Source organism: Dermacentor albipictus, chromosome 1, assembly GCF_038994185.2.
Source record: "Dermacentor albipictus isolate Rhodes 1998 colony chromosome 1, USDA_Dalb.pri_finalv2, whole genome shotgun sequence".
NCBI classification, from domain to species: domain Eukaryota; kingdom Metazoa; phylum Arthropoda; class Arachnida; order Ixodida; family Ixodidae; genus Dermacentor; species Dermacentor albipictus.
This window is the reverse complement of record NC_091821.1, coordinates 110,356,795-110,383,895: the sequence shown is the minus strand read 5'-3', so window position 1 is coordinate 110,383,895 and position 27,101 is coordinate 110,356,795. Positions and strand designations below refer to the sequence as shown.

The following is a 27,101-nucleotide window of genomic DNA, read 5'->3' as shown; positions in this document are numbered from 1 at the left end:
GATGCTGCGGCGGCCTAGCAGCGACGACAGCAGCCTCAAACTTACTGAAGCTGCGAGCCAGCGTTTCAGCAGCCCCCTTTTCTCGGCAAACACTCGTATGGCAGATTCCTCATTGGCGTTCTCCGTACACATGCGCGATAGTGCTGCAGAAGTTGCGGGGTGCCTTTTTTTATTGAGGGGTACTGTTCTCGTCACGACGATTGCATTCAGGAGGCTGACGTAACGTGTAGCTTCTACCCTTGTCAGGCCTGAATCGCCCGTGCTGTTGCTTTCCGTGTCGTCCTCATCACTGTTGCTAGTCGACACTTCGGCAACAACAGAGGCAGCGATGGCGAAAAGTCGAACCTCAAAGCTGACATCTTTTCGCGGTCGCAGCAGTGCTGCCGAGCAACTGCTTTGCATTCCAAATGCCACACACCGTAGTCGACAGCAGATCCCTGTCGCGTGCCAGCACCGACTTCGTGTCACGTTCAATAGCATGAACGATATCTAATTTTCCTTCCATGCTGAGCACCCGGTGTCTTTTTATTCGAGCTTCGACATGACGTGAGTCCTTGGTTGCACGACGCCACAATGCTCTCTGGCACAGTGCCGAAGTGATGTTGATGTGCCTTCATGCGCAAACGTGCAGTGCGCTTGGAGACTGTTGTTCCGATCTCTGAGGCTTGTTGTTCTGCCGGGCCGCCCGATGGAAATAACGCACCGCCATGTTTGCACGACGAAAAGTGGAAACACTACGTTTTAACCGATACATACGCATTGAGCTGGTATGGTTTATGCGGATACAACACGCATTATGTTAAATGGCCGCTGAGTCGGGGATTGGACTTTACTACGTTTTAAACAAAACTACTGCTTAAGCGGGTACGGTTTAACAAGGTTTTGCTGTACTTTTTTCTACTTTTCTCACCATATTTTTTTGCAATGGTCGCCATTGATATCATGACCAAATGACATCAATTTTTCTTGTGCAGCTCCACCACGGGTCAAATGGCATTCGTTGTACCGAATGTCATTGAAATATAATGACATTAAAATGTCTACTGTGACAGGGGTATTAATGCCTTACCATTTGATATCTCTGATGGCAGTTTCTGCACTTCCAGTCTCTCTGAACCCTATGACGTCGATGCAGACACACCTCATGCCATGTGTACAGAAGCTAGTCCTGTTATATTAAATGCTGATAAGTAGACGAACTCGTGACAGTGCATCTTTTGTATGTGTCCAGCCTGTGTTCATCTACTTTCGAAAGCAATGTTCAATGGGTTACATTGGCAGCTGCGGCCAGCTAGGTTTGAGCGACCAGAGGGATCGGGTGCACCCAACCGTGCTCAAGCCTCTCCGCTCCCAGAGAATCAAGCACATTTGTTGTGGAGAGAACCACACCGCCGCCCTCACTGCGGTAAGCATGCGCTGACTTGCCAGCTCACAATGCCAAGAAATTAGTCATAGTTTTCAAGTTCTTTCTGTTCTTTCCACAAGTTGTGAAAACTGACCTGTGCAGCATCATAAGATTGCTGTTGCCATGATTGGTGGCGCTATGCACCTTAGTGTTGGGTGTTTTTAGTGCTGAAATCTGTAGTTCCTTCTCTTGCTCTTGTATGTTCTATAGCTCCCCTGCTCATAACTTTTATGCTGTTTATCACTTGTACTTCTGATTACTTGGCTGACATAACTCCACATTTTGTGAACATGTGTGACATATTGTCTGTGTAAACAGGTGCCATTCATACAGTGTGTACGAGGTATTTGCGAACACAGCTCTGGATCACAGTAGATATTATATTCTCATTCTGTCTGTCTTGGCATTTGACTTCATCTTCATAAACCTTTCTGTCACCTGCTAGCACATTTAGTCCAGGGTAGCAGCTTACGCTCTGACAGAGGAGATGAAAATGCTTGCAGACCTTTTCACCTTTTTTTTTTTTTTCAATCAATCAATCAATATTTATTTTTGACAAAAGAAATACAAGATGGGTATAAGTACACATTCTTAGACACCTTGAAGTCTTCCCCTTTCTTGAATTTGTTGAAATCTGTTTTTGGCCTGAAAAATAGCTCACGGGTTCAATTAGTGAGCTGTCATCTGTGACAAAGAGAAAGTACATAGTGCCCGTGGTCAGGCACCACTCAGACAGTTAAGTTTGTACAGCAGATAGAGAACCATCATGAGTGAAATTCTTGGAAACTTGTGCTAGCCACTGCCAAGTAGCTTTAGGCTGTAGAATCAACATGTAGGCTTTCTTTGCACAAGGACTTGCACATCAGTCATACGTCATGGATTTGATTCCTCCCATATGGCCTGCATGACCCGACAGTGGTTGGTTTTGCACTTCTGTGGTGACATCAACCTCAGCGCAGGATTCTAATTTCCAGTGCTTGAACCTTGAACAGGGACGCAATAAAAACCCGCCAAAGGCTACTATTGTGGAAAAAGTGGCCAATATTAACAGGTACCGTCTGAACAAAGCATAGTCATTTTTAAAGCTGAATTAAGTCAGGTATTGTCGGTAAAAATGGTTTTATTGATCAGACTTCGAAAACAGCAGTAAAATAGACAATGTAAAAACTTTTGAGCAGCTATAGTTAATCATGTTTGAAATGCTTTTGTTATTCCTGAAGTAATCACTGCATTCTCAAATACCTCGTGTACCCAGTATGAGATGAGAAGAGACATGACTTTAGGCAATGTGTATTTGGTTATGCTTTACATCTATAGCATGCCTTTTCATATATAAATGCAGTTAAGTACTTTAGTGCAGCTTTTATTCTTAAATTTGTTTTTGCTATCTTTATGTGCATTGTGGGGTACTACTTTAACATTTTACTTTGTGGTGCAGCTACTCATTTAACTGCAGTTTCAATTTATAGCCTCTGCTACGTCTTTTTATAGTGATGGCTCTTAAATGAGCGCCATGACATCCTTTTAAAAAGCTGTGGAAAAAGTGTCTGGTGTAAAAGGGCATCACTTCACAAATATTTACAGTTGAGCCTAAATACACAGTTATTTATAATGAATTATCAGATATAGCGAAGTAAATGTAAAATTTGGCTGGTCATCATTATTTCAATGGAGTGTTCTGCTATAAAGAACCCTAAATAACAAACCCAAAAATGCAGGGTCTGGTATGGTATCGGTTGTAGGGAAGGAAATTGTTTGCACCTGCCTGACATTTTAACAAAGAAGTCCCAGTTTCGCCCAAAAGGCAAAGCATTGATTGCGATAGCAAATTATTAAGCAGCTATACGAAGTAAGATTGTTATTTATCAGCTGTATAAACTGCAGTAAACATTTGCATACTAAATTAACAAGCATGGCATAAAGTGCGCACAGGCAAATATGAACAGATTCCATTTAATGACTGCGAACAAGTGATCACTGTCAGAATGCTGGCGTGATGAAGACAGGCAGCAGCAGCGAGCGAATGTATTGTGCTGCCTCTAGCTTCAGTGCGTCTCCAAAACTTGAGATTTTGCAACCTGCAACACTAGGCACATGGGAACACAGTGCATATCAAGGTACCAGCCATCGTGGCTCACATAGTTTTTGTACCCGCAGCAGAAATCCTCCAAGATAGGGTGTGTATGGCTGCACCATGCGCACAACACTGGTCGAGTGGGAAGATGGTGTGCATCAAGCCACCAACCTTCTCGGCTCACCCTCTCATGCTTTCCCTCGCACCTATAGTATACGGTACCGTGGGGCACGATAGGATCTTATTGCACTTGGAATTTGTATGGAATGTCACAGCAACGGCGAAAATTTGCCTGGAGTGTCCCTATAATTGCTATTGCAATAAAGTCTTGCACACAGTTGTCGACCTAATTTTCAGCTGCTTGATTTCTTCCTACCTGCACGATTCAAACATTTCTGCAGCACCACCGTCTGTCCTTGGAAACACAGAGAAACTGAAATTTAGGACATCTCCCATAATGTCGCTCAATTTTTCCAACATGACCCGTGCGTGTGATGCCGCAAACATGGCGGCCACGAAGAAAAGATTTACACCACGTTGACTTGGCACCAAATCGCAAATTTGGTTGCCGACTCCCGATGAAGTGGTACTGGTTAGGTGTAGCAGCCTAGGCAAGTATGCAAGTACACTTGTGACACATTTGCCAATGGCTGCCAGAGTGGCTGGTGACAAGCCATCATGAGAAGCCACCATCACTATGTCTGTACCAGCAGAGCTCATTAGTCATAAAGCGGGAAATCACATGCATGAGATAGACTAGCAGCCATAGTAGTTATGGAGTTTGAGTCCAAGTGCAGCCCTAGTTCTCAGAGTCTGAAAAATCTGTTGGTGACAGTATTCAGCAAGGACAACTTGAAATCTTGAAATCAACTTGAAAACTGTGATTAGACCACAGCCGGCAAACCAGCTTGCTGGTCCTGTCTGATCACACTGATTACACGGTTGCGTATTAACAATGGTGCAAAGTGCATCTATGTAATCTAGGGTCCCCGTGCCATGCATCGACATGGCAAGCTGTTGACGGGCGATCAAAATCTGTAGGAGACCCTTTGCTGACCTGTTGGAGGCAGTATGCTTGCATTTATTTCACATAGATTGGATTGCAATCTTTTTGAACCAATGTTGGTGTGTATGCTTATAATGATAATCGAATATAACGAAAATATTTTTGTGTTGGATGTGACTTTGCTGTATTGAGGTTTTACTGTAATAGAAGTTTCTTTAATGCTTCTTGTATTAATGAAGTAATCAGCTACCAACTGTTGCCCTTATGCATTCATAAGCATCCTCTTTCATTTTTGTAACTGACTGCTGAAAGCCATGGCTGTGTGAACCAATGCCCACAGCACTCTGCTGTACATCATCTCTCTGAGCTTTAGTATCACTTCAGTAATATAATTCACCACCAACAGGTAGTGCCGCCATATTGGTAATTAATGAGATTTTTTGCTGTAGTTTTCAGCATCTTTTAGCTTTGAATTTAAAGAAAACACGATTGCTGTTGGGTGATTCCATGAGAGATCAAACATGCATGTCCGCTTGATATTTTTGTTTTGTCTGTCTTTTTTTTAATGTCATGTAGGAATATTCAAACTGCACTGAACCGAAAATTTGATTCCCGAAAGGCGTTCCCAGCAAGCCAAAAAAATGGTTGAAGGTGGCAGCGTGAGCGTCCTCCTATTGCTTACCACAATATTTTTGAATTTCATGGCCAAATTAGATGCAAACTAAAAACTTTGTGTGAAAAAATTTTTCTGCTCATTTTAATAGGCTTTACAGTAAATTAGTTCCATGCATTTTTTTATGCTGTCCACAAATGAAAAAAAATGGAAAAAAATTGCAAACATGCCCCAAATCAGAAAATTTTTAAAACTTTGATGCGTCTTGGCGCATTTTCTATTTCACACGGAAACTTGAAAAAAGTGTCAAGCATAAAATGTTCTCTTTGCAACATTTGTTCAAAATTTTATCTTGCTGCATGAAAAACGAGAAGAAAAGCCTAGTTAAACAAATTTTTTTTCAAAAAAGCTCTTTTTCAATAAATGAAATTTAAAAAACACCGGTTCCAGTTTTGAAAAAAATTTGGGATGGAAGTCTGCTTATGTCGGGCAAAATGTGGGTGCGATATGTTTTCTCATTTGCTTTATCACAAAATATAACGGGCCAAAGTGGCCCATGTTGAGCGTGCTGGCTTTAGTGTCGCAGTGACTCGTTCCGGTTTGATAATATTTACTTTCTTTTAAAATAAGAAAAGGCAATGATTGCCACAATTGAAGGAAGGTTTACCTGGGGTTTTTATTGTGGCAAGAACAGAGAATGATTTTTCTGCTTTGTTTTCTGGGATGCAAGAGAGAAGAAACTCGATACTACTTGTTGTGCTTGAACAAATTTATTGCTTGCCCTTTGCGGTTAGCATTTAAAAGGGTATAATCACCTTCAGCTGGCTAGAGGCAGTTCTCAACAGAGACAGCGCATGTCCACTTGACTGATCGCGGGCACACAGCCACATATGCCATGACTGAATTCCGAGCACATGCAGCACTGACTTCCACTACACTAACTTCTGCTGACGATGCTTCTCAATGGCTGCAGCAGGCACAGGGCCACATTTGATGTTGCCGCTAAGTTGGGAGACACTCATGTGCCGACTCAATGGAGTGCTTCCAGACCTCCGGTTGTGCAAGGAAGCTTGGTGCTTAAGGAGTCCACCCACACTGTCACAGGCAGTCTTCCCATGCCCGGTAGTGGAAAATATCCACCTCATAGACGTATACTTAGTGGCACAACTTATTAAATTGGTACCTATTTTTAAAATGGTTCGCTTCACTATCGCTGACGTATTTATGTGAGAGTAGGTGGTTGCTTTTTCACTTAACGCTTTGTGCACTCTACCTAGGGTGTAGCAGGCGTGCGCTGCGTCGTGATACATGTTGTCGCTTATGACAGCAAAGCTGTGTGTGGCTTTCCTTGTTGTGGCGACACAGATGAAAATGGAGATTTGTTTCTTGTGCCAGCAGTACGATTGTGTTTCATTTGAGAGAAAGACAGTCCAGTTTTCCGCAAGGTCAAAATGCAGAGCAATGTTTTCATGCTGCTTGCACTTCTTTACCTCATGAATAGCTGCGGCTTGATTGCAGTGTATGTATTTGCGAGGAATCCATTTGGTCATACATTTGCCGAGCTCTTTCATAAAAAGGGTTGGAGATGACGTCTTCTTGATCAAGTCACCACTTTCCCAAACACGAAGTGTGACCTCGTCCTCGTCGACCGTTCCCAGAGTGACCAAAGTGAGGCTTTCACTCCATGGGCAGTACTTGCATTCACCTAACGTACAATCTGTGGTTGGGTAGCTGAAAAGGCACAATGCTTTCATGCCTTCTAATGCGATTTCCGTGCCTGTTACATTCTCAAACCCGGAGACACAACGGTTGGTATTAGCGCAATAAATGCAAACGCAAACCTCTTGTTGTGGTGCGAGCAGCACCCATTTTGGATGCAGGCTGTAAAACTTTTGGGGTGAGCTGCTTTGCACATTTCGAAGGTCTCGTGGATCATCATCATCATTGTGAATGGTCGGGAGGCAGGGAACAAAGTGTCTTTATTATCAGACAAGGGGCTGCTTATATAAGGAAAGGTACAAATATGAGCACGTGCACTTCGTACCGTAAGGGCACGTGTTAACATGACAGTGCGCATACTTACATCTTCCTTCTTTTCAAAGAGAAAACAAAAAGGAGAAAAAAAATACAAATTTGCATGCCAGGGACCTAATGCTACGGTCTCGCTGGCAATAGGTAACGTTGTGGCGGTCTACGCAGACGGTTACTTCTACGAAGGGTGTCCTAAGGTTGTAGCTCCGCCATCTGGTCAGGCTGGGATACCGACTCCACAGAAACTGTAGCTTCAGGGTCTGATGTAAATTGCATTTCTTTGGAACTGAGATGCTCCCTGGTGCGCCGCAGCTCTTGTCCGCTGTCTGTAAGTAAGGTGTACGACCACGGTGTGCCTGCAGGGCCTACAACCACAGCTGGCAACCAGGTTCTGCGTATGGTGTCGCACACTGATACTGGAGACCTACTGCGAAGAGGGGGTAGGCGCTTGGCCGTCCGGTTGTAGAAGATCCGCTGCTTTTCTCTTATTTCCTGGAGGCGATTGCGATCGGCTTGTGGTGGCACAGTCTGCGGTTCGAGGTGCTGGGGAAGAACCGGCAACTGTGTCCTTGTTTGGCGGCCCATCAACCTTTGAACGGGCGACTTCAGTTGCTCATCCCTTGGCATGTTTCGCCACTCCAGCAGGGCGATGTAAAATTCCAGCGATGCCGAACGGCATGTGCAGGAATCTGTATCGCCTGCAGCTCATGCTCATAGTTCATAAGCGGGAGCTCGGCTCGTCCAACTTAATCTGCCAGAATCCTGACGATGCAGTATCCAGAGTAGAAAAGAATTTCGCTTCATGCAGCCGTGGTGGGATATCTTCTAACGTCGGCATGTGGTAGTGCTCTCTCAGAAGTGCCTTATTTAAGTCGGATGGGTTCAAGCATATGCGCACTTTTTCTTTCTTTACTACCACAACCATGTGACTAGACCAGGAAGTCGGTTCTGTTACCTTAGCAATGACGCCGTCGTGCTCCATCCGGTCCAGCTCAGCTCGGACGTGCACCTGAAGGGCGATGGCAATTCGCCGCGCTGGCTTGGCGACGCCTCGAGCTTCAGGTTTCAGCTCCATGTGGTGGGCTACATCTGATTTCTCCCAGCCCCTGGAAAACCTCTTGAAATCTTTCTACTATTTCCTTAGTTTCCAAGGCGTCCATGGTGTTTATGCGGCAAATCAGCCCCAAGCGTTCAGCCACCTTGCCACTCAGTGTAACGGGAACAGCTTGTTTCACGACAAAGAATAGCGCTGTGGTAGACTGCATTGTACTGGTTACCTGAAGCTCGATCTTCTTCGTCGCCGTTTCTATGTGCCCGAAAAACGACCGTAGCGTAGAGCAGCAGTCTTTTGCTGGCTTCGTAGTTATGTTTCCGAGTGTCACTCCGAGCATGACGCAACAGTTGGCTTCGGTATCAATTTTGCAGCATATGGTGGAACCTGCAATGTCGACAGTCGCTGACCAGCGGTCGTGGCCATCAGTTGCATTGACTTCGAGGGTTTGAAGAAAATAGCCCTCGTCCTCTGCCATTTCGACCTGTTTTATCTTGCATGCTTGGCCCCTTGGTCTCGCTTCTGGTTGACGACACCCCCGCGCGAAGTGGTTTCGGCCGCCACACTTGTTACAGCGCTTGCCTTGTGCAGGGCACTTTGCTTTTCCGTGTGTGTAAGAGCAGTTTGAGAAAATTCTGAGGCTAGTTTTTGATTTCACAGCATGTACGGTGGCCTCATCGGTTTCGCTTACTTCTGCCTCCCTGATCTCAATAAAGTGCTCCTTTGCTTGTTCCCTTGATCGGTATATTTCTACTGTTTTGGCATACGATGGATTTTAAGACAGAAGTTTCTGTTGCAGGTCCTTGTATCTAACTCCTAGAATTATTCGACTGCGCAGTAATCTGTCCTCTAGTTCTCCGAATTCACACAAGTGAGCAAGAGTTCGGATATCGATCAGCCACTTGTTAAAAGATCTACCCTCACGTTGATCTCAGGAGCCGAAACGAAACTTGTTGAACGTAAAATTCTTCGCTGGTTTGCAGTGGGCCTCGAATTTTTCAATGAGCTTATCGAGGTCTTGCTTTTCGTCCTCATTTGCGAATTTTAAGGTATAGAACACCCGCCTTGCTTCTTCATCAATTGTCACAAGAAGTGTTGCTGCCTGAACTTTCTTAGTCGGGTCGCCGTAGAAAATAGAGTAAAGTCACTTTTCCAGATGATCCATTTCTGGCAAGCGTCACCCGTACTTTCCAGTGGCTTTGGCGGTGGTAGAACTGTCGACGTCGTACTTCTTTCTCTGGAGTGTACTAGGGGTGCAGCTGGACGAGGGTGCGGGGAGGAACAGCGGCGAATGCGGCTTGCGAAACGCGTTGCTGCCCCATTTCTGACCATCAGGAGGCAGGGAACAAAGTGCCTTTATCATCAGGCAAGGGGCTGCTTATATAAGGACAGGTACAAATATGAGCATGTGCACTACGTACAGTAAGGTCACGTGTTAACATGACAGTGCACATACTTGCATACTTACAACAACAACAACAACAACAATAATAATAATAATAATAATAATAATAATAATAATTTATGTCCACTGCGGGACGAAGGCCTCTCCCTGCAATCTCCAATTACCCCTGTCCTGCACCAGCCGATACCAACTAGCACCCGCAAATTTCCTAATTTCGTCGCAACACCTAGTCTTCTATCGTCCTCTACTGCACCTCCCTTCTCTTGGTACCCACTTAGTCACCCTAATGGTCTAACGGTTATCTACGCATTACATTACCTGCCCAACGCCATTTTTTTCTCTTCATGTCAATTAGAATGTTTTCTATACCCGTTTGCTCTGTGATCCAAACCGCTCTCTTTCTGTCTCTTAAATTTATGCCTAGCATTCTTCGTTCCATCACTCTTTGTGCAGTCCTTAACTTGTTCTCAAGCTTCTTTGTCAGTCTCCAAGTCTCTGCCCCATATGTGATCACCGGTAAAATGCACTGATTGTATGCCTTCCTTTTCAATGATAACGGTAGGTTTCCAGTCAGGAGCTCACGATGTCTGCCGTATGCGATCCAAGCCAATTTCATTCTTCTGTGAATTTCCTTTTCATGGTCAGGGTTCCCTGTGATTAGTTGACCTAGGTAAACATACTCCTTCACAGACTCTAGAGGCTGACTGGCAATCCTGAATTCTTGTTCCCTTGCCCAGTTATTAATCATTATCTTTGTCTTCTGCATATTAATCTTCAGCCCCACTCGTACACTCTCTGTGTTAAGGTCCATAATCATTTGTTGTAACTCGTCCGCAGTGTTGCTAAATAGAACAATGTCATCGGCAAACTGAAGGTTGCTGAGGCATTCGGAGTCGATCCTGGCTCCTAAACCTTCCCAGTTTAATAGCTAGAATATTTCTTCCAAGCACGCAGTGAATAGCATTGGAGAGACTGTGTCTCCTTGTCTGACTCCTTTCTTTATAGGTATCTTCCTACTTTTCTTGTGTAGAATTAAGGTGGCTGTGGAATCTCTAGATATTTTCAAAGGTATTTACGTAAGCGGTTTGTACTCCTTGATTATGCAATGCCTCTATGACTGCTGGTATCTCTACTGAATCAAATGCTTTTTCGTAATCTATGAAAGCCATATAGAGAGGCTTATTGTACTCTGCGGATTTCTCTATAACCTGATTGATGACATGGATTTGATCCGTTGTAGAGAATCCCTTCCTGAATGAAGCCCGCCTGTTCCCTTGGTTGACTAAAGTCAAGTGTTGCCCTTATCCTATTGGAGATTATTTCGGTAAATATTTTTTATAATACTGGGAGTAAGCTAATAGGCTTATATTTTTCAGTTCTTTAATGTCTCCCTTTTTGTGGATTAGTGTAATGTTTGCATTCTTCCAGTTTTCTGGGACCCTTGCAGTTGATGGACATTTCGTATAGAGAGCCGCCAGTTTTTCGAGCCTTATGTCTCCTCCATCTTTGATTAAATCGACTGTTATTCCATCTTCTCCTGCCGCTTTTCTCTGTTGAATGTCTCGCAAGGCCCTTCTGACCTCATCTCTAGTTATAGGAGGAGTTTCTGTATCTTGTTCATGATCGTTCCGAATGGAGTTCTTCTGAGTCCTCTGGGTACTGTACAGGTAAGTATAGAATTCTTCCTCTGCTTTTATTATACCTTCGAGATTGCTGATGATATTACCCTGCTTATCTTTCAGTGCACACATCTTGCTTTGTCCTATGCCAAGTTTCCTTCTCACTGATTTCAGGCTGCGTCCATTTGTTATGGCTTCTTCAGTCTTTCTCGCGTTATAATTTCGAATATCACTTATTTTCGCTTTGTTGATCAGTTTTGACAGTTCCACGAATTCTATCTTATCTCTTGAGTTGGACACATTCATTCTTTGCCGTTTCTTTATTAGGTCCTTTGTTACTTGGGAGAGCTTGCCTGCTGGTTGCCTTGGTGCCTTGCCTCCCACTTCACTTGCTGCCTCTGAAGTCAGCCTTGTTACGGTTTCATTCATTAGCTCTGTCATCATCATCATCTCTCTGTTCTAAGGCTGCAAATTTGTTTGCAAGTACCAGCCTAGATTTGTCTGCTTTTACCCTTACTGCCTCTAAGTTGACCTGTTTCTTCTTGACCAATTTTACTCTTTCTCTCTTCAAATTGAGGTTAATCCTAGCCCTCACTAACCTATGATCACTGAACTTTACCCTACCGATCGCTTCTACATCCTGCACTGTACTGGGATCGGCAGAAAGTATGAAATCAATTTCATTCCTTGTTTCACCATTAGGGCTTTCCCAGGTCCACTTTCTGTTGCTACGCTTCCTGAAAAAGGTGTTCATTATTCTCAGCTTATTCCTTTCTGCAAATTCTACCACCACCTCTCCTCTAGCATTTCTAGAATTGACGCTGTAGTTGCCAATTGCCTGTTCACCCGCCTGCTTTTTCCCCACTTTTGCATTGAAGTCGCCCATTACTGCTGTGTACCGAGTTAGCACTTTTCTCATCGCTAATTCAACATCTTCATAAAACTGATCTACTTCCTCATCGGAATGTGGCTGAATGTTGGAGCGTAGGCTTGTACTACCTTTAATCTATACCTCTTATTAAGTTTGATTATGACTACTGCTACCCTCCCCTTAATGCTGTAGAATTTGTCAATGTTGCCCGCTATGTCCTTATGGATTAGGAATCCTACCCCGTATTGCTTCTTATCAGGGAGACCTCTACATCAGAGGACATGGCCGTTATTCAGAAACGTATCAACCTCATCAGTTCTTCTAATCTTACTAAGGCTCATGATATCCCAAACAGTGTCTGATAGTCCCTCGAACAGTACTGCTAAGCTAGCCTCACTCGACAGAGTTCCGCTGACAGGGTCAGCTTTCATTGGCGGCCTGTCCGGACCCAGAGATTCTTAGCACCCTCTGCTGCGTTACAGGTCTGACCGCCTCCTTGGACAGGTGCTCCGCAGCTGCTGGGGACTGAGGGCCATGAGTTAACTGTAGATATCATTGGGGAGGTTGTGGCCGAATACTGCACCAGGGAGGCCAATTCCTGTTCTGGTGTGGGAGTGTCTTTGTTCAAGCTTAGTGGGCCTTCCTAATTTGGTTGTACTTGGATTAGTATAGCCCCACTCGCTCTCTGCATCTTTTGCCAGTGTCAAGCACCACTCCAAGCCTGCAGATGTGGTGCACTGGAGGATCTCATACGCCGATACACCATCGTAGATAAAAAAAGGGGGGGGGGGGCAGGGGGAAATTTGAATTTCCGACTATCGGAACCGAGCTTAAGATATAGCTCAGTAAGATAATCCCGCAGGCGGCTAGGCTACCTTGTCGCCGAAAAGTGCGGCCCAGAGGGCCTTACATGCCTAAGAGATCTACTGATTTGTTTGCCCTTTGTGGGTTTTGCTGATCGCCATAGGTTGCACAATATAGTATCAATTCTTCCTGGTCCTAACATCTTGTTTCCCGAATCTCACGCACGCACGCAGTCTTGAACGCGCCTAGGTACACTATATATTTTAGCTGAAATTGAACAGCACTTAACACTTGCGTGTAAAAATAAAAAGTGAAAAGTTTTCAGCACTTACTGGGAGGCCCTGGGCCGCGTATCTTTCGTTCGTCGCATCTGCGTGTCTCTTGGCGTCCGAAAGCTAGCGCTCCGGGGTATCCAGAATGGTGAGTAGTGTCACCGTATTGATGCCGCTCTGAGCCTGGCGTAAAGGGAGCAACCTTGAAAGCTCCCAATGGTGTCTCCACCCTTTCTTCAGCTTTGGACAGCGCTTATAATAGAGCTAATGAGGAGGAAATGGGGGTGGGGCGTAACTGACCCCATAGTTTTTCTGGGAACACTGCGGCCCTAAATGCTAGAAAGTTGGGAATTGTATGCCTCCTTTAACCTACAGTGGCGCCTTCGATCAGTCAGACATGGTTTGGACATTTCGCGCTTGTAAACAATTGGTGGTTGTGTTGCCGCCGCAGTCGCAATACAGTTCTCGGGATTATAAATGAAAATAAGCATTTCTACATTTCTACTTCTTCCTTTCGTCTACATCTGCATAACTGCAGATGTAGACGAAAGGAATGGACGCATATACGATCATTCTGACGTGCTGGAAATCTGTGTGTTAACTTTACAGTGAGGTGTTGTTGCTCCATGCTTTCACTTCTTTGCGGGGATATTGGAAGGCATGAAAGCACATTTTGAATGTCTCGCGGTTATGTGTCATGAATTGCTTCGTGACATATTCTCTCTGGCCATTCGGGATGACGGATATAATGTCCTTCTTGTTCGGGCTTTGCCAAGAGCACCCAAGTTCATCCTTGGTGAAGTAGTCTAGCGTAGCTTGTACATCCGGTGGGCTTAACCTTGACCTCATGTGCAGATCAAAATCTGACCGCATTCCATGCTTCTCGCGCCAATTTTTGGCCTTTCTGAGCTTGTACGTTGTGACAGCTGTGATTGCCTCTTGGAAGGTGTTTGGTTTCAACTTCTGGTGGCACAACGGTTAAGAGGCGGAGGCACTTTCGATAGGACCTTGAAGCCTCGTATGCTTGCTTCAAGATATTTAACCAGCTAGAGCTTGCACAACATTCTGTCACAAACAGTTCAAGTGTACTGATGCTTCCGTATGCAGTGCTTAAAGTTGAGCATATCTTCGTCACCACGACGCTTTAAATCTCGGCCCGTTTTCTCTTTCTGTAAGATCGTCTGCTGCATTTGTGAATGGAAGATGGTGGCTTCAATGGTGAAACATCAGAAGAAAGGTGGACATAACTGTTGAAGTTGTGAATCACCTCTTCCTGAGGGAATGCCTTGTCTGCTTCATCATGGCTGTCACTAGATGAAGACAGGATTTCCTTGAGGCGCGAAAAACAGTGCTGGCAGACCTCATCAGTGTCATGAATCTTCTCAGCCTCTGGCAGTAGCTTCCACAGGGAGGCAACATACAAAACCTTTATGCAACGAAAATTTTTCTTGGCAATCTTCTTGTGAATGTGTAAACAATCGGCATAGAATACTCGGACCAAGTTATGAGAGAGCATGCATCGCGTGTACGGAACAGCTGGACCAAGTCGAAATGTTTATACTAAACAACGCCGCTCTCTTTCTGTTGCTTTTTCTGTGCCACTGTCGTGACAGAGCCTCCAGAATGTCTCTCTGTTTCGTGTTTTATGAACAAGACCGTCTACAGCTTTTCATTGTGAAAACGTAGGCCACACTAGTTATTGAAGGAAAATGTCCGTCTGGCACCATCGGTGACCTCTGCTGTTCAATGTGGGAAAGCGCATCAGTGAGGTACTGACAAAACATAATAAATTAGGCAACTTAGGCAGCCTTTGGCTCAGTCATGCCACACGGTACTTTTTGGGACAGCTGAAACGCAGAGGTGAAGGTCGACCTTAGACAGAAAGACATTATCTGTGAGTGATCTGGAAAACTTGAGATAATGGGAAACGAAATGAACGGCTTTTTTAGAAAGGCACAGTGTGAGTCACACGTTGTGGTACGGAAGAGGGTTCCAGTATCCATTGCACGTGAGGGATGGGGAGCAGGCAGTGAAGTAGCACTTCCATAATGGCGCACTTTCTCATTATGGAAGCACTCTGTAGCTTATGGATTAGCCTGCCTTGGTGCCACTTACAGGTGATTTACTGTGTGCACCAGACAGGTTTTGGCAAAGCCAGCCACAACATGCACTTGTGGTATCTCGCATGCTGTTGACAAGCGAATAATGGAAGTGTAAGTGTGATGCCCACGAAGATTGTAGGCTGCAAACTCAGTATGCATTAGCACTTTATAGAGGGCGGCAACCCGCCATACTGGCACAACTAGACACAAATAAAATCTGGCAATACCTTTTTGTTGAAAACAAGCTGCCAATGCAAAGTTCTGAAGCAGCAAAGAAATTAGAACTAGGTTTGTGTACAATGCACACTGATAGAAAACCAGCAAAGGTACTGATGCCAGCTTGCTCAACATGGGCCACTTTGGCCCATTATATTTTGTGAATAAAGCAAATGAGGAAGCATAAATTTTATTTTTTTAAAATGAGGTTTTTTTAAAAGCCTTGCTTATTTAACTATTTTTTCTTCTCTTGTATTTCATGTAGGAAGATAATATTTTGCATAAATGTTGCAAAGAGAAGATTCTATGTTTGACACTTTTTTTTATGTTTCTGTATAAAATAGATAAATTTTAAAACTTTGATGCCTCTTGGCACTTTTTCTGATTTGGACCATGTTTGGAATGTTTATACATTTTTTTTCGTTTGTGGACAGCATAAACACATAAAACTCATTTACTGTTAAGCGTATAAAATTAGAAAAGTTTTTCGACACAACGTTTTTAGTTTGCATTTAATTTGGCCATGAAATTGGAAAATATCATGGTAAGCAATAGAAGGGTGGTCATGCCAGCATCTCTAAATATTTTTTTGGCTTGCTGGGAACGCTTTTCAGGAATAAAATTCTCGGTTCCGTGCAGTTTGAATATTACTACATGACATATAAAAAAACCAGACAAAATAAAAATATCAAACGGACATGCATGATTGATCTCTTGTGGAATCGCCCTGTTGCTAAACATGGTAATTGAAACACCCTATTCCCGATTTGGTGGCATGAAATAGAGGTAGAGCATAGTGTTCTCTTCTACTCAAGGTTCTTGTTTCGAATCGCTACCCTGTCCGCTACATTTTTCAGGCTTGGAGTGGTGCCTGAATCTGACCCACCCCAGAAAAAAAAATGTGGAAAGCTCTTGGCTGGGTGCAGCCATATTAGTTGCATTAGGATGGCCTATTAAATGTCACTTTGCACAAACATACACTTTGCCAGAACAGGACCAGCAATTGGCCACTGTACCCCCTTCATGAATCTTGCAGTTTGCAGTTGTAGGATGGAATTGGCTTATGCAAGACAGTTAACTGAAGGTTGCTGTGAAAAGCCTTCGTCCTGCAGTGCACATAAAAGAGGCTGACGATAATTGTGATGATGACATCCCTCATGAATTTTGCAAAGGTTGTAGACGTGTTGGGTAGAGTAAAGGGCAATGAACACAGGTTATAGAGGTTCATGTTTTTTTTTTTTTTTGAAGACAAAAAGGAGAAAGGTAGTTGGGTGAAAAACAAGCCAATTAGGTAGCAGTCAGTCGCACAAATGCACAAGGCTTTAGAACAGCACAGTGAGAATAGCGTTGCTGGATTGAATGAGACCTTAACAAAAAAGAATTTCAAAGGCCACAATTAAAGGTACGGCGCCGAGATAGGACACAATCGAACTCTCCCAAGAAACAGTTCTCAGCGGAAAAATGAACAGAGCATGAAAATCTCAAATCCCTGAGATGAGACCAAATGGTTGGGATTGTCAGAAATTATCAATAAGTGTAAGATATGCTAATGGAAAGTTATAGCATCAGAAAGTTTGAGAAAGCTGTGAACAAAAGGATAAGCATGAAATCCTCAAAAAGGAGATTTCACATTGGCAGGAAGAAGATGTATGCAGTTGAAGATAAGCAGGGCAATGTCATGAGGAATTGTATAAGAAAGGCAGCAAAATAATTTTATATTGAAATGTCTGATACCTAAGACCATCACATAACCATGATTATGTAGTTGCAAAGAAGAAATGGAAACTCCCTGTGTAAATATGAATGAGGTTACAATGGCTTTGCAAGGGTTAGCGCACATACAGCAGGCACTCAATTTATGGATGACAGCTTACTGATATCCTTGGAAAAAGAGGTTTACTATCAGTGAATTCTGACAGCATTAGCCAGTGGTGCTGAAACTGAGAGGATAACAAAGAAACTTGAGAAGGACCCTGCAGACTGAGCAGCCACACCAATAACCATAGGCATAATGCTAATACACAGGAAGGTGGTATATGAATTAGAGCAGATGTGGGTAACTGATATTGTAGTTGAGATTCAGAAGTGGAGTGTATAATGTGTAGTGCAAATAACTGGTCATCTATTAGAGCAACAGAATGGGTGCAGTGGAGAGGGAAGGGCAGTTGAGACTGGCAAAAGACCAGGAGGTGTGCTGATATTAGGAAATTTGAAATTGGGATTAGTAGGCAAGACAGGAGTAAGATGAAATCAATGAGAAAGAGCTTCGCCCAGCATTGGGCATCTAATAATAATAATAAAATGATTGCTGGTTTTTACCCATGTCATTTAACCATGAGCAAAAACAGCCAAGTGAAGTACAGGAACATGTTGGCCTATGTGGAGATGGTTCCGTGGTGGTTTCACAGAATTTAGATACCATCAGCTCCAAAGGGATTTGCAGAGACTGCTGTTACTTGGCCCTGTAGTCAGATTTTTAAAGACGAGGTCTTCGCTGACTTAAAACGGGCTAGGTATAGCTGAGATCTGTGTATTTTACAGCTACATCCAGAGCATTGTAGCGAGTTGCAAATGGTATCAAAATGTAGGTCTCAAAGAAGCAGAAAGCGAGAATAAGTCCGAGTAGGTAAAACTAGTGGTAAGGACGCGATTAGCACCAATATAGTAGAAAATTAACCTTGTTGCACTATAACCCTATAAAGGGTGCACTGCCATATACAGGTTGTTTTTATTAGCTGCACCAAATTTTTAAAATTAGAAAAATATAAATCACGGTAATGTTATGTTTACCTTTTCAGTGTATGGATTGGTAGCCTCTAAATACAGAGCAATTGCTGCACTTACGTGTGTAATTAGTGAAGTTACGGTAATTAACTTTCTAATTATCAACAATAGGTGGCTACAGCAAATGAGTACTTTGGGGCCTGTCCTCCTCTACGGCTCGTCTACACCCTGATTCCGTAATGCCTGCATGACTGCTGAGGTTTCGACTGAATCAAACGCTTTCTCGTAATCAATGAAAGCTATATGTACGGGTTAGTTATATTCGACACATTTCTCTATTACCTGATTGATAGTGTGAATATGGTCTATTGTTGAGTAGCCTTTACCGAATCCTGCCTGGTCCTTTGGTTGACAGAAGTCTAAGGTGTTCCTGATTCCATTTGCGATTACCTTAGTAAATACTTTGAAAAAGAAACTGACAGAGACGGAATGGTGAGACAGACTGCCATTTAAACATTAAACCATTTGGAGCATGTTGTACGCCAACCTTGTCTTTAGCGGCGACATTTGGTTGACCCTCCCTTGCCCCCTTTTCTTTTGATAACACCCTTATGGGGCTGCTTATTCCATGCAGAAACGGAGGGCAATTTCAAATGCAGACATTTATTGCACCACTTGTGCTGTGTGAATGCATCTGTGACAGATGTCTGCAAATGAAAAAAAAAATGCACCAGACCTGACCACTAAATCAGGACCTGTATCTCTCTCCTGTGGGTCTCATATTCATGCTTATCAAGGTGCAGCACATTGCTGCAGATTACTTGCTTTTGAAACCTAGTAGAGCTGCATATTTTAGTGAAAAAAGTTTTCTGCTAGAGTGTACTAATTGTGTGCACCTGTTAAATAATTGTACTTTCATGCAGACAAGCTCTACACCTGCTACAGTGGTTGCAGTGAGCGCAGTGAAACCATATGTTTATCTCTTAGGTTGCATAGAGAACTTTCAGGTTTTTAACTAAATCACGCTGAACATGCTAATAATGTGCATGTACGAGTGAATTGAAAGTTGCACTGTATATAACTCTTTGTAGTTTGCTCACTCTGCTAAGAGTAAAAAAAATTTGCAACCTATATTAGGGCATGTAATAACTTTTGCTTGTTCACTACTTATGTCTTTGTACATCAGCTCAGCAGATTTGAAACTTATATTTGCAGGATGGAGGTGTTTTCACATTTGGTGCGGGCACGTACGGGCAGCTGGGTCATGGAGTGAAAGTGAATGAAGCAGTACCACGGCGCGTTGTGGAACTTATGGGCACTGCTATCACTCAGCTTTCATGTGGCCGGTAAGTCTTATGGATACTAAGCATGTGAGAGCAGTCGAAAATGTGCACTTAGTACTTGCATATTCCTTCCCCTCCTGTTTTGTTTGTACTGTGTTGCGTTTTGATGTTGTTCAAAAGGGAATTCAGCAACTTTACAGGGTTTACAGTTCAATACTTTTCTGAAACCGAAGGTTCGATGGTAGGTAGTGACTACAGGGACGGGGCCCGGCACTTTAACAACAGCACTACAGTGACGGGGCCTGTCACTTTAGCAACAACACTGTAGCGACGGGGCCGTCACTATAACGATGCTGGTATTGGGGGCGAGCATAGAGTTTCCTACAAAAACTAAGGGTGCTTACGGAGTCGCCAATGGGTGTTCTGTGGTCGCCATCTGTCGGAAGCGCCTCACTTGCGTGGTCTGAGATAAAGCGGCGCGCTCCGCATAGCTGGTTTGGCTATCGGCGCTAAATAAACATACTACACGGGAGCTCTCCTGGACATTTTTGCAAGCACTCTCGAAATGACAGAAGCATCTTACCTTTAAAATAATAATCTTGGACAAACAGAAGGCACAGAATGGTTTACAGATGCTATCTCGTTACCTACTACGTACGGTAAGCTGGGACACTGCGCGCGGTTGCCGCAATCGATTCCCCTGAACCGTTTGCTTGCGTTAAAGGTAGCAATCGCTGAGAGAAAACTGTGAAATAAGTTCTTATAGTGGGCCGTCTGTGCAACCAAATGTAGCATCACAGAATCAAGCTTCAATGCCGCGATGGCACGGGTTCGCGGTGGCCGACTGCGCGTCTGCATGCATGTCCGCGCACAATGTATCGCTTTCGCTGCAAGAGCGTTTTCGTACCGTGCCATGAGCTTTATGCCGCAGTCTATGAGCATTTGATTGTACGCAAGCAACCATTGCATGTACACTATCAGAGCTGTTCAAAAATATTTTCGTTATAGCTAGGGACTTCGACGTCTATATGGCTACTTGTGCTGTGCCGTCGCGATGATTCAATGTTTTCATTTTCTTTTCTTCTAAAGTCTCTGAAGCTTCAATATCATTATTTCTCAAGTTTCATCGCACTGGATGCTTATCGGTCTTCTAAGCGAGCAATTACCCGCTGCTTCTTTTTCTTAATCCTGTACAGTATTCATTGTCTGGTGCTGTACAAGCATTAACATATGCCATGCCTTTCTTTTAATGCGCTTTGTACCGTTCGTTTCCATTCTAGTAAACTTTCTTTCTTTCTTTCTTTATTATCATCATCATAGGTGTTACAGTGCATATGCAAAAAGCTGTTGGACCCAATAGACGCAAGCTGGTGGATGGGTCCGGATGTGAAATATAATACACATTCGGTACAAGCATAGGGGGATCAATGCAAAGAATGAATGCAACACATTAGCACATTAAAAACAGAAAAAAAAAATAATTTTTTTACAGCATGCATAAAAATTATCACCAGTTACATAAATTATCAAGCCGCAAAGAAGAGAGCGCCAAGCAGGAATACAGGCACCAAATAAGTGGTTTATAGCTAATAAATGTGATTATAGTGCTTTGCCGAAATTTTGTGCTTTTTTTTTGGAGGGTACGTTAATTGTTCCATGTCTCCAAAGGCTATCAGGGGACACAAGATTGGTGAAAAAGGAATTGAAGTCGCCCCTGAGAAAGTTCCTTCAGCAGTTCTGGACGACAGAGTTGAGATAGGTGAAATTCGGAACTACGTATTTCACTGATGATGGGTAGGCCGTGCTCACTGCATCAATTACTCGGAAGCGTAATCATAATTTGTGGACATCTGGTGCATGTCGGCAAAGGGTTCATGATAACGCCATAGGGTGTGACGCGTGCCTGAAGTGGCTGCACTTTAAATGTGTGTCTGTCACATCTGCGCCAAAAAGTACGGTGTGGTTTTGTTGGAATTGTATGAAATTTTCGAAATGATGCAAAGTTTTCTCAATATGGGCGTGTTCAGATTACACTAATCAAAGTCCCATTACCATTTTTTTTTGTTTTCTATAGAATTTTTATATGTGACGGGCGAATGTGTTGACACAAAAAAATAACCCTTAGCTCGAAATGCTCTAGTTTTCTTGGAAAACATTTTATATGACAAGAAATGGAGCATGCTATTTTTGCAATTTTGCAAAGTTCCAAGTCTGGGGCCCTCCTGCATGCACAATCTTTTTTGTCATGCTTGAGTATTTTCTCATGTAAGCCTAACAACTTGTTTGTTTCAAACACTATTTCTTTTGTTGTCTTCTTATTCTGGGAAAAGTTCCTAAACATTTCTCCACGAGCTATGCGAAGAAGCCACTTTTCAGCCCAACCTTCATGCAAGATGTATCGAGATTTGATCACTGATCGCTGAGAAAATATTCATGTGCAACAAAAATGTATCATGTATGCAGGAGGGCCCCAAACATAGAACTTAGCGAAATCGCAGAAACGCTATTCTCCACCTTTTGTCATATACGATCGTGGTCATGGGTCCTTGATTACTGTTCTTATATCAACATGTCCATATATATGTTCGTACTTTTGTCGTATGTCGATGTGGTTAAAGAGCCGGACCCCGCCTCTGTAGTGTAGATGTTAAAGTGCCAGGCCCCGTCACTGTAGTGCAGATGTTAAAGTGCCGGGCCCCGTCGCTGTAGTCACTAGCAAAGGTAACCTGTTGTGGTGGCTTAGTGACTATAGCGATGCGCTGCCTCACTTAAGGTTGCAGCTTCAATTCCCAGCCGCGGTGGCTGTATTTCGATGGGGGAGAAATACAAAAATGCTCGTCTGCTCGATTTAGCTGTACCTGATTTGGTCCAAATTAATTCGGAGTGGTCCACTGTGGCGTGCCTCATTTCAGTTTCCAGAGTTTTTCCAGGGTTTCATTCCAGGCTTTTGGCATGCAGAACCCTGGGATTTAATTTTAATGTTTTGATGGTAGACAAAGATGGGATTTGTTGTCAAATAGCATGTCAGAGAGCACATGTTTGCTACTCATACGTAAATGCAGTCACAGCGTTTTGGACAATACGCTATTGTGACTCAATTTTAGTTATAATTTTTTTAGATAATATGTGTAATGTGACCACTTTTGTGCAGTTTATGGCCCCAACTTTCTTGTTGTGAGAACTATGGTGTCACATATCTGTCATCCCTAAGCAAATGAGGAACTATGTGTTATGCAGGTGCCATACTGTGGCTTATGCTCCTCAGTCGGGAAAGGTGTACGTCTTTGGCCTGGGCATGAGTGGCCAGCTGGGAAATGGGATGCTAGAGTCCTCTGCCTTGCCTGTGACCGTTCCGGGAATATGGCATGGTGTGGCACACCCTTCTCAAACAAACAGTTCTCCTAGTCCCCATCCACAAACTTCACAAATTGCTGCTGGTGAGTGAATTAATGGTCTGCGACGCCACCTTTCGGCAACTTTTTCAGAAACTGGTGCAAGAAGATTGTATTGAAGATATTGCATTAGACTCGGGTTGTTTTGTGCCCCCACCCATATTTTGCCAGCATCTGGTGCATTATTGCACGTTATTAGTATTAAATGCCACAAAGCTATGGCCCAGAGTTAAAATAATGTACATACTTCTTTTGAAGCTTGCTGATCCCTGATGCTTAGAGCAGATGAGTCATTTGGTCTTCAGAATGGGGCTGTGCCTTGGCAGATTAGAGATAAAAGTGCATGTGATTTTTGTGTAGTATATTGAGGCTCTGTAATAACTTGTTTTTCAGTTTATGGTTATAAAATTTTCCACTCTTCGAAAAAATTTTCTCTATGGTATATGCAATGTTTGCATATATTTTCAGCTTGTAAAGGCTGTGATGGTTCCAAACATTTTTCTACAGCAGGGTTATTTCTTGCATTGTCACCTGTTTTCTATAATGTTGTGTTGATTTCGCTATTCGGATGGCTTTTGGGGCCTGCCCTTTCTCCCAAAATAAGAGGCCATGCCTGTGGAAGACTCGTGGTCCACAAACCACTCTGATGAGGTGTCTGGCCAAGACCAGGGCACACTTGCCCCACCTTCTGCAACCCGTGATGAGAGGCTGACTCCTGACGATGTAGCGGCCGACCTGGCCACCTTGGACACATCGGATGCCGATGACACGGAGTCCTGTAAGGACCTCACTGACCTCCCACACCTCAGCTTTTTCTACCTATAAAGGACCCTGACTACTTCCTGCATCCATCCTGCCCCTGTACCCTTCCTGTGACCCCTTCCTTCCAATTCCTTCATGGCCTTCGTTCACTTCCTTGCATTGTGTGGTACTCTTTGGGTGTACAAGATGCTGCTTTTATTCTCTCTTTGAATGCTTTCAGCATTATGCACAATAAACTCACCTGGCACTCACCATTCCATGCCTCATTAGTAGCTGCTGTGACAAGTTTTCTAATTTTCCAAGATTTTATGCAGGGTGTATTTTTTAAAAACTGAACAGAATTTATAAAGAAATTGCCATGGTTGATAGTGCAAGTCTGTTTATTTACTTGAGTAATATGGACAGGTTGAGGTAACATTTAGTAAATTGAAATAATTGCTTAACTAATTATGAAATTACTCCTAATTACCAAGCTACGGATGAGCTATGTTTGTTTACAGATGTTATAATGAAAATTATTATCCCAAAAGAGTCATTGGTACATGTTGTCAACGCCCGAAGTTGTTTTTCTCTTCATAGTCCTGCTGCAACCGTAGTCTTACAATAACTACTTGAGTTGTGCCATCTAGTATTTATACTGCATAGCCCCCCCTTTTGCAAAAATTGTGTATTATGTATTTGTCACTGAAAATAGCAGTCCACACACATCATTAGTAAAAATTGTGCATGACATGCTTTGGTGGAAGGATGATTCTGGTGGCTTGCATGCTGCACTGTATTGCTGACCCCAAGAACAGTAAGTAGCTTATCAGCTGGTTGGCTGTGGTGTCAAGTGTTCTTTACATCTGCATTATAGTTGGGTGGAGGAGGGGCCTTTACATGCATGCCACTCTTTTATATGTTTGATAATTTGAATGGAAGTTTAACAGTATGTATATTGATGCACAATCAAGTAAGCAAAAATGTAACAAAATTGAATGGCCTCAGCCAAGCAATGTCTTGAAGTCTAGATTATAGGTTACTGTCCTAACATAATTAAAAAGTGAATTTACAAAATTGTGTTACTTACCTAATTAATCTATGTGATTTGTTACACACCTATCCATATAAGCCCACTGTAACAGGGAAATTGTGGTAACACATGTCAGTTCAAGAAATTCTGTTCAGTCAAATAAAAGATAAGCTTCTCCTCATTTTTGTTTTTGTGCACTTCTCTTTTTAGCATTTCCTCAAATCTGTTGACATCTGTGATAACCGGGAATGGGCTAGATTATGAAATTATTGATTTGCTAGGGCTCTACACATGTGCAAATTATAGTTTCATTCAGTTATCAGTTATTCATTCATGCATTACGGATAGTTTACTGTGAGCGCCTAAAAAAGCTATGCATAGCAAAACTCTCTCATTTCTTTTATTTTGTGCCTATGGGTCATACCATGTTACGTCAGAATTGTTGCCCTGCCCCTTTCTTTCTTTGAAATTTCAAGTTGAAAACGGCCTAAAGGGTCACATTAGATACATGTCTGCATGTAGGTGTAACAACCTTTTTTCTTTTATTTTCCCTAGGAGACCTTTACCACTTAATGTTTTGATGGCATAAGCTCTTGGCATGCTCAAAGTATCCTCAAGGACATTTATCACTATTTCAACCTTGTTTACTCAGTACACCTAGTTAACTTTAATGGCTTCTGGCAGATGAGTTCTTGAACAGTATGTTAGCTTTTGTAGCCATGTAAGGGTGTTGTTGGCTCAGGCTGACTATCTCTGTGGGCTTGACAAGTTAATTTTGCTTCAAATGTCGATTTTGTTCATTACTGACCCAGAAAATCAAAATAGTAAATGTGACCCAAAGTTGTGGCTTATCAACTCTTTCATTACAAAAAAAAATTATGAGGTGTTAACATTTGCAGCTCCTATGAGTTAATTTTACAACAGGCAAGCAGAAAACCTATTTGAACTGAAGTCCTTCAGGGGTTGTAAAAAGAGGAGAAGATAGTAAATATGAGACTTTAGCCTCCACAGGTTCTAAAACCTTCTGACATAGTTTTCAAGTGGGGTGCAGTCTTTACTTTATAAAAATGTCACGTTTTGTGTGCACATATGAAGCTGCAGCTCAGGGAGGTGGGACGACTGTGCAGTAGCACTAGGGGGGTGGTGAGGGGAAGGAGCAGGTGTGTGCACATCTCCTCCTCAAGCCTGGCCGTGGCTGAGCATGGCTGTCAGTGTTGCTAAGTGCATGTGTGAGGTAATCTGTGGTTAACACAAAGGTGGGGCGCTGCGATGACTGGTGGCTTCATGTGTGCTGTCTGGCTGCGCGCCTAGTGCTGGGGTATCCTTGTATATACTTTCATGCATGCCCATTGGTGCATGCAGGACGTCGGTCGTCTTGTCTAGTTCAGGTGCTCGCGGCCAGTTGGTGGTGCCAGCAGACAATACTATAGCGCGGCGCCGGCTAGAGCTAGACTCTTTTCTGCACCGCTTCTTTCATTTTACTGAAACTAAGTGGTAGTAATGCCTACACTGGTATATTTAGTCTGCTGCAAAAAGATATGTGTACGAGAAATGAATGAGCATAAGAGATGGCTCTCATTTATCGCTACGATGCTTTGTTGCACTTTTATGTATTGAAGCTGTATTACTTGCTAGCCAAGCAAAAAAGCAATACAGTCTACTCCCGTTAATACGAAGTTCACGGGGACCGCAAAAAACTTCGAATTAAATGAACTTCCAATTAAGCACAAAACACAAAAAACAGCACTTTATTTGTGGCGAAATCGAGTATTTTCTCTAAGAAAAATAGTTGGTCATCTTGCTTTGCTGCTTCTTGCCGAATCGCGCTGCTGAAAGCAAGTTCTGCACGCTGTAGATGTGGCGGAACGCTTCTTGCGCGTTACCTTCAGCGGCGAAGAAGCGCTCCGCGAGAGCAAGACCCGCAGCTACATCGGCAGCCTTAGGTTGCGGCTCGCCTTCAACGTCATCGTCGCTTTTCTGGGTCGCTTCATGGGGCTGAATAATCTCTACAATTTCGCTATCCGTCAGCGCACCGCACGTTTCGACTGCCTTGTCTACGGCGACGTAATCTTCAAAATTGACGTCCCCGAGAGCATCACCAAAATCAGTGCCGTCAAGCTCGCTTGTTGACGCTTCCTCCGCTGAAATTTCAGAGGCATCCTCCAAAGAAGCTGCCACAAAACTGCAAGCCCTGAAGCAGTTTGCGATTGTTTCTTGCTTCACACGATCCCATGCTCGCGCCAACATGTGGATGGCACTTAGCAGGCTCACCTCGTACTTTGTGGAGCTATCCATACACAAAGTCATGCGCTCGAGGAGGTGCTGCCTGTACAGGACTTTAACATTCTTGATGATGCCTCGGTCCATTAGCTGCAAAACAGACGTGTTTGCAGGCAAAAATGCGAGGCGTATTGCACTCAAGGCTGGCACATTCACGTGAGCACTGCAGTGATTGACAA

At 43.4% G+C, this 27,101-nt stretch overlaps 1 protein-coding gene across 6 annotated transcripts in view; it reads left to right on the top strand.

The window, feature by feature from the left end:
• Positions 1 to 27,101, top strand: part of Herc4 (HECT and RLD domain containing E3 ubiquitin ligase 4) — a 283,320-nt gene that overhangs the window by 32,886 nt on the left and 223,333 nt on the right. For 5 of the 6 annotated variants that reach the window (XM_065439436.1, XM_065439434.1, XM_065439435.1 and 2 more), the window contains exons 6-9: positions 1,282 to 1,405; positions 19,409 to 19,539; positions 22,714 to 22,913; positions 23,473 to 23,646. In XM_065439436.1, the coding sequence (XP_065295508.1) occupies positions 1,282 to 1,405; positions 19,409 to 19,539; positions 22,714 to 22,913; positions 23,473 to 23,646 (629 nt within the window). The remainder of the gene's footprint in view (positions 1 to 1,281; positions 1,406 to 19,408; positions 19,540 to 22,713; positions 22,914 to 23,472; positions 23,647 to 27,101) is intronic. The other variant, XM_065439437.1, reaches the window with a different exon arrangement.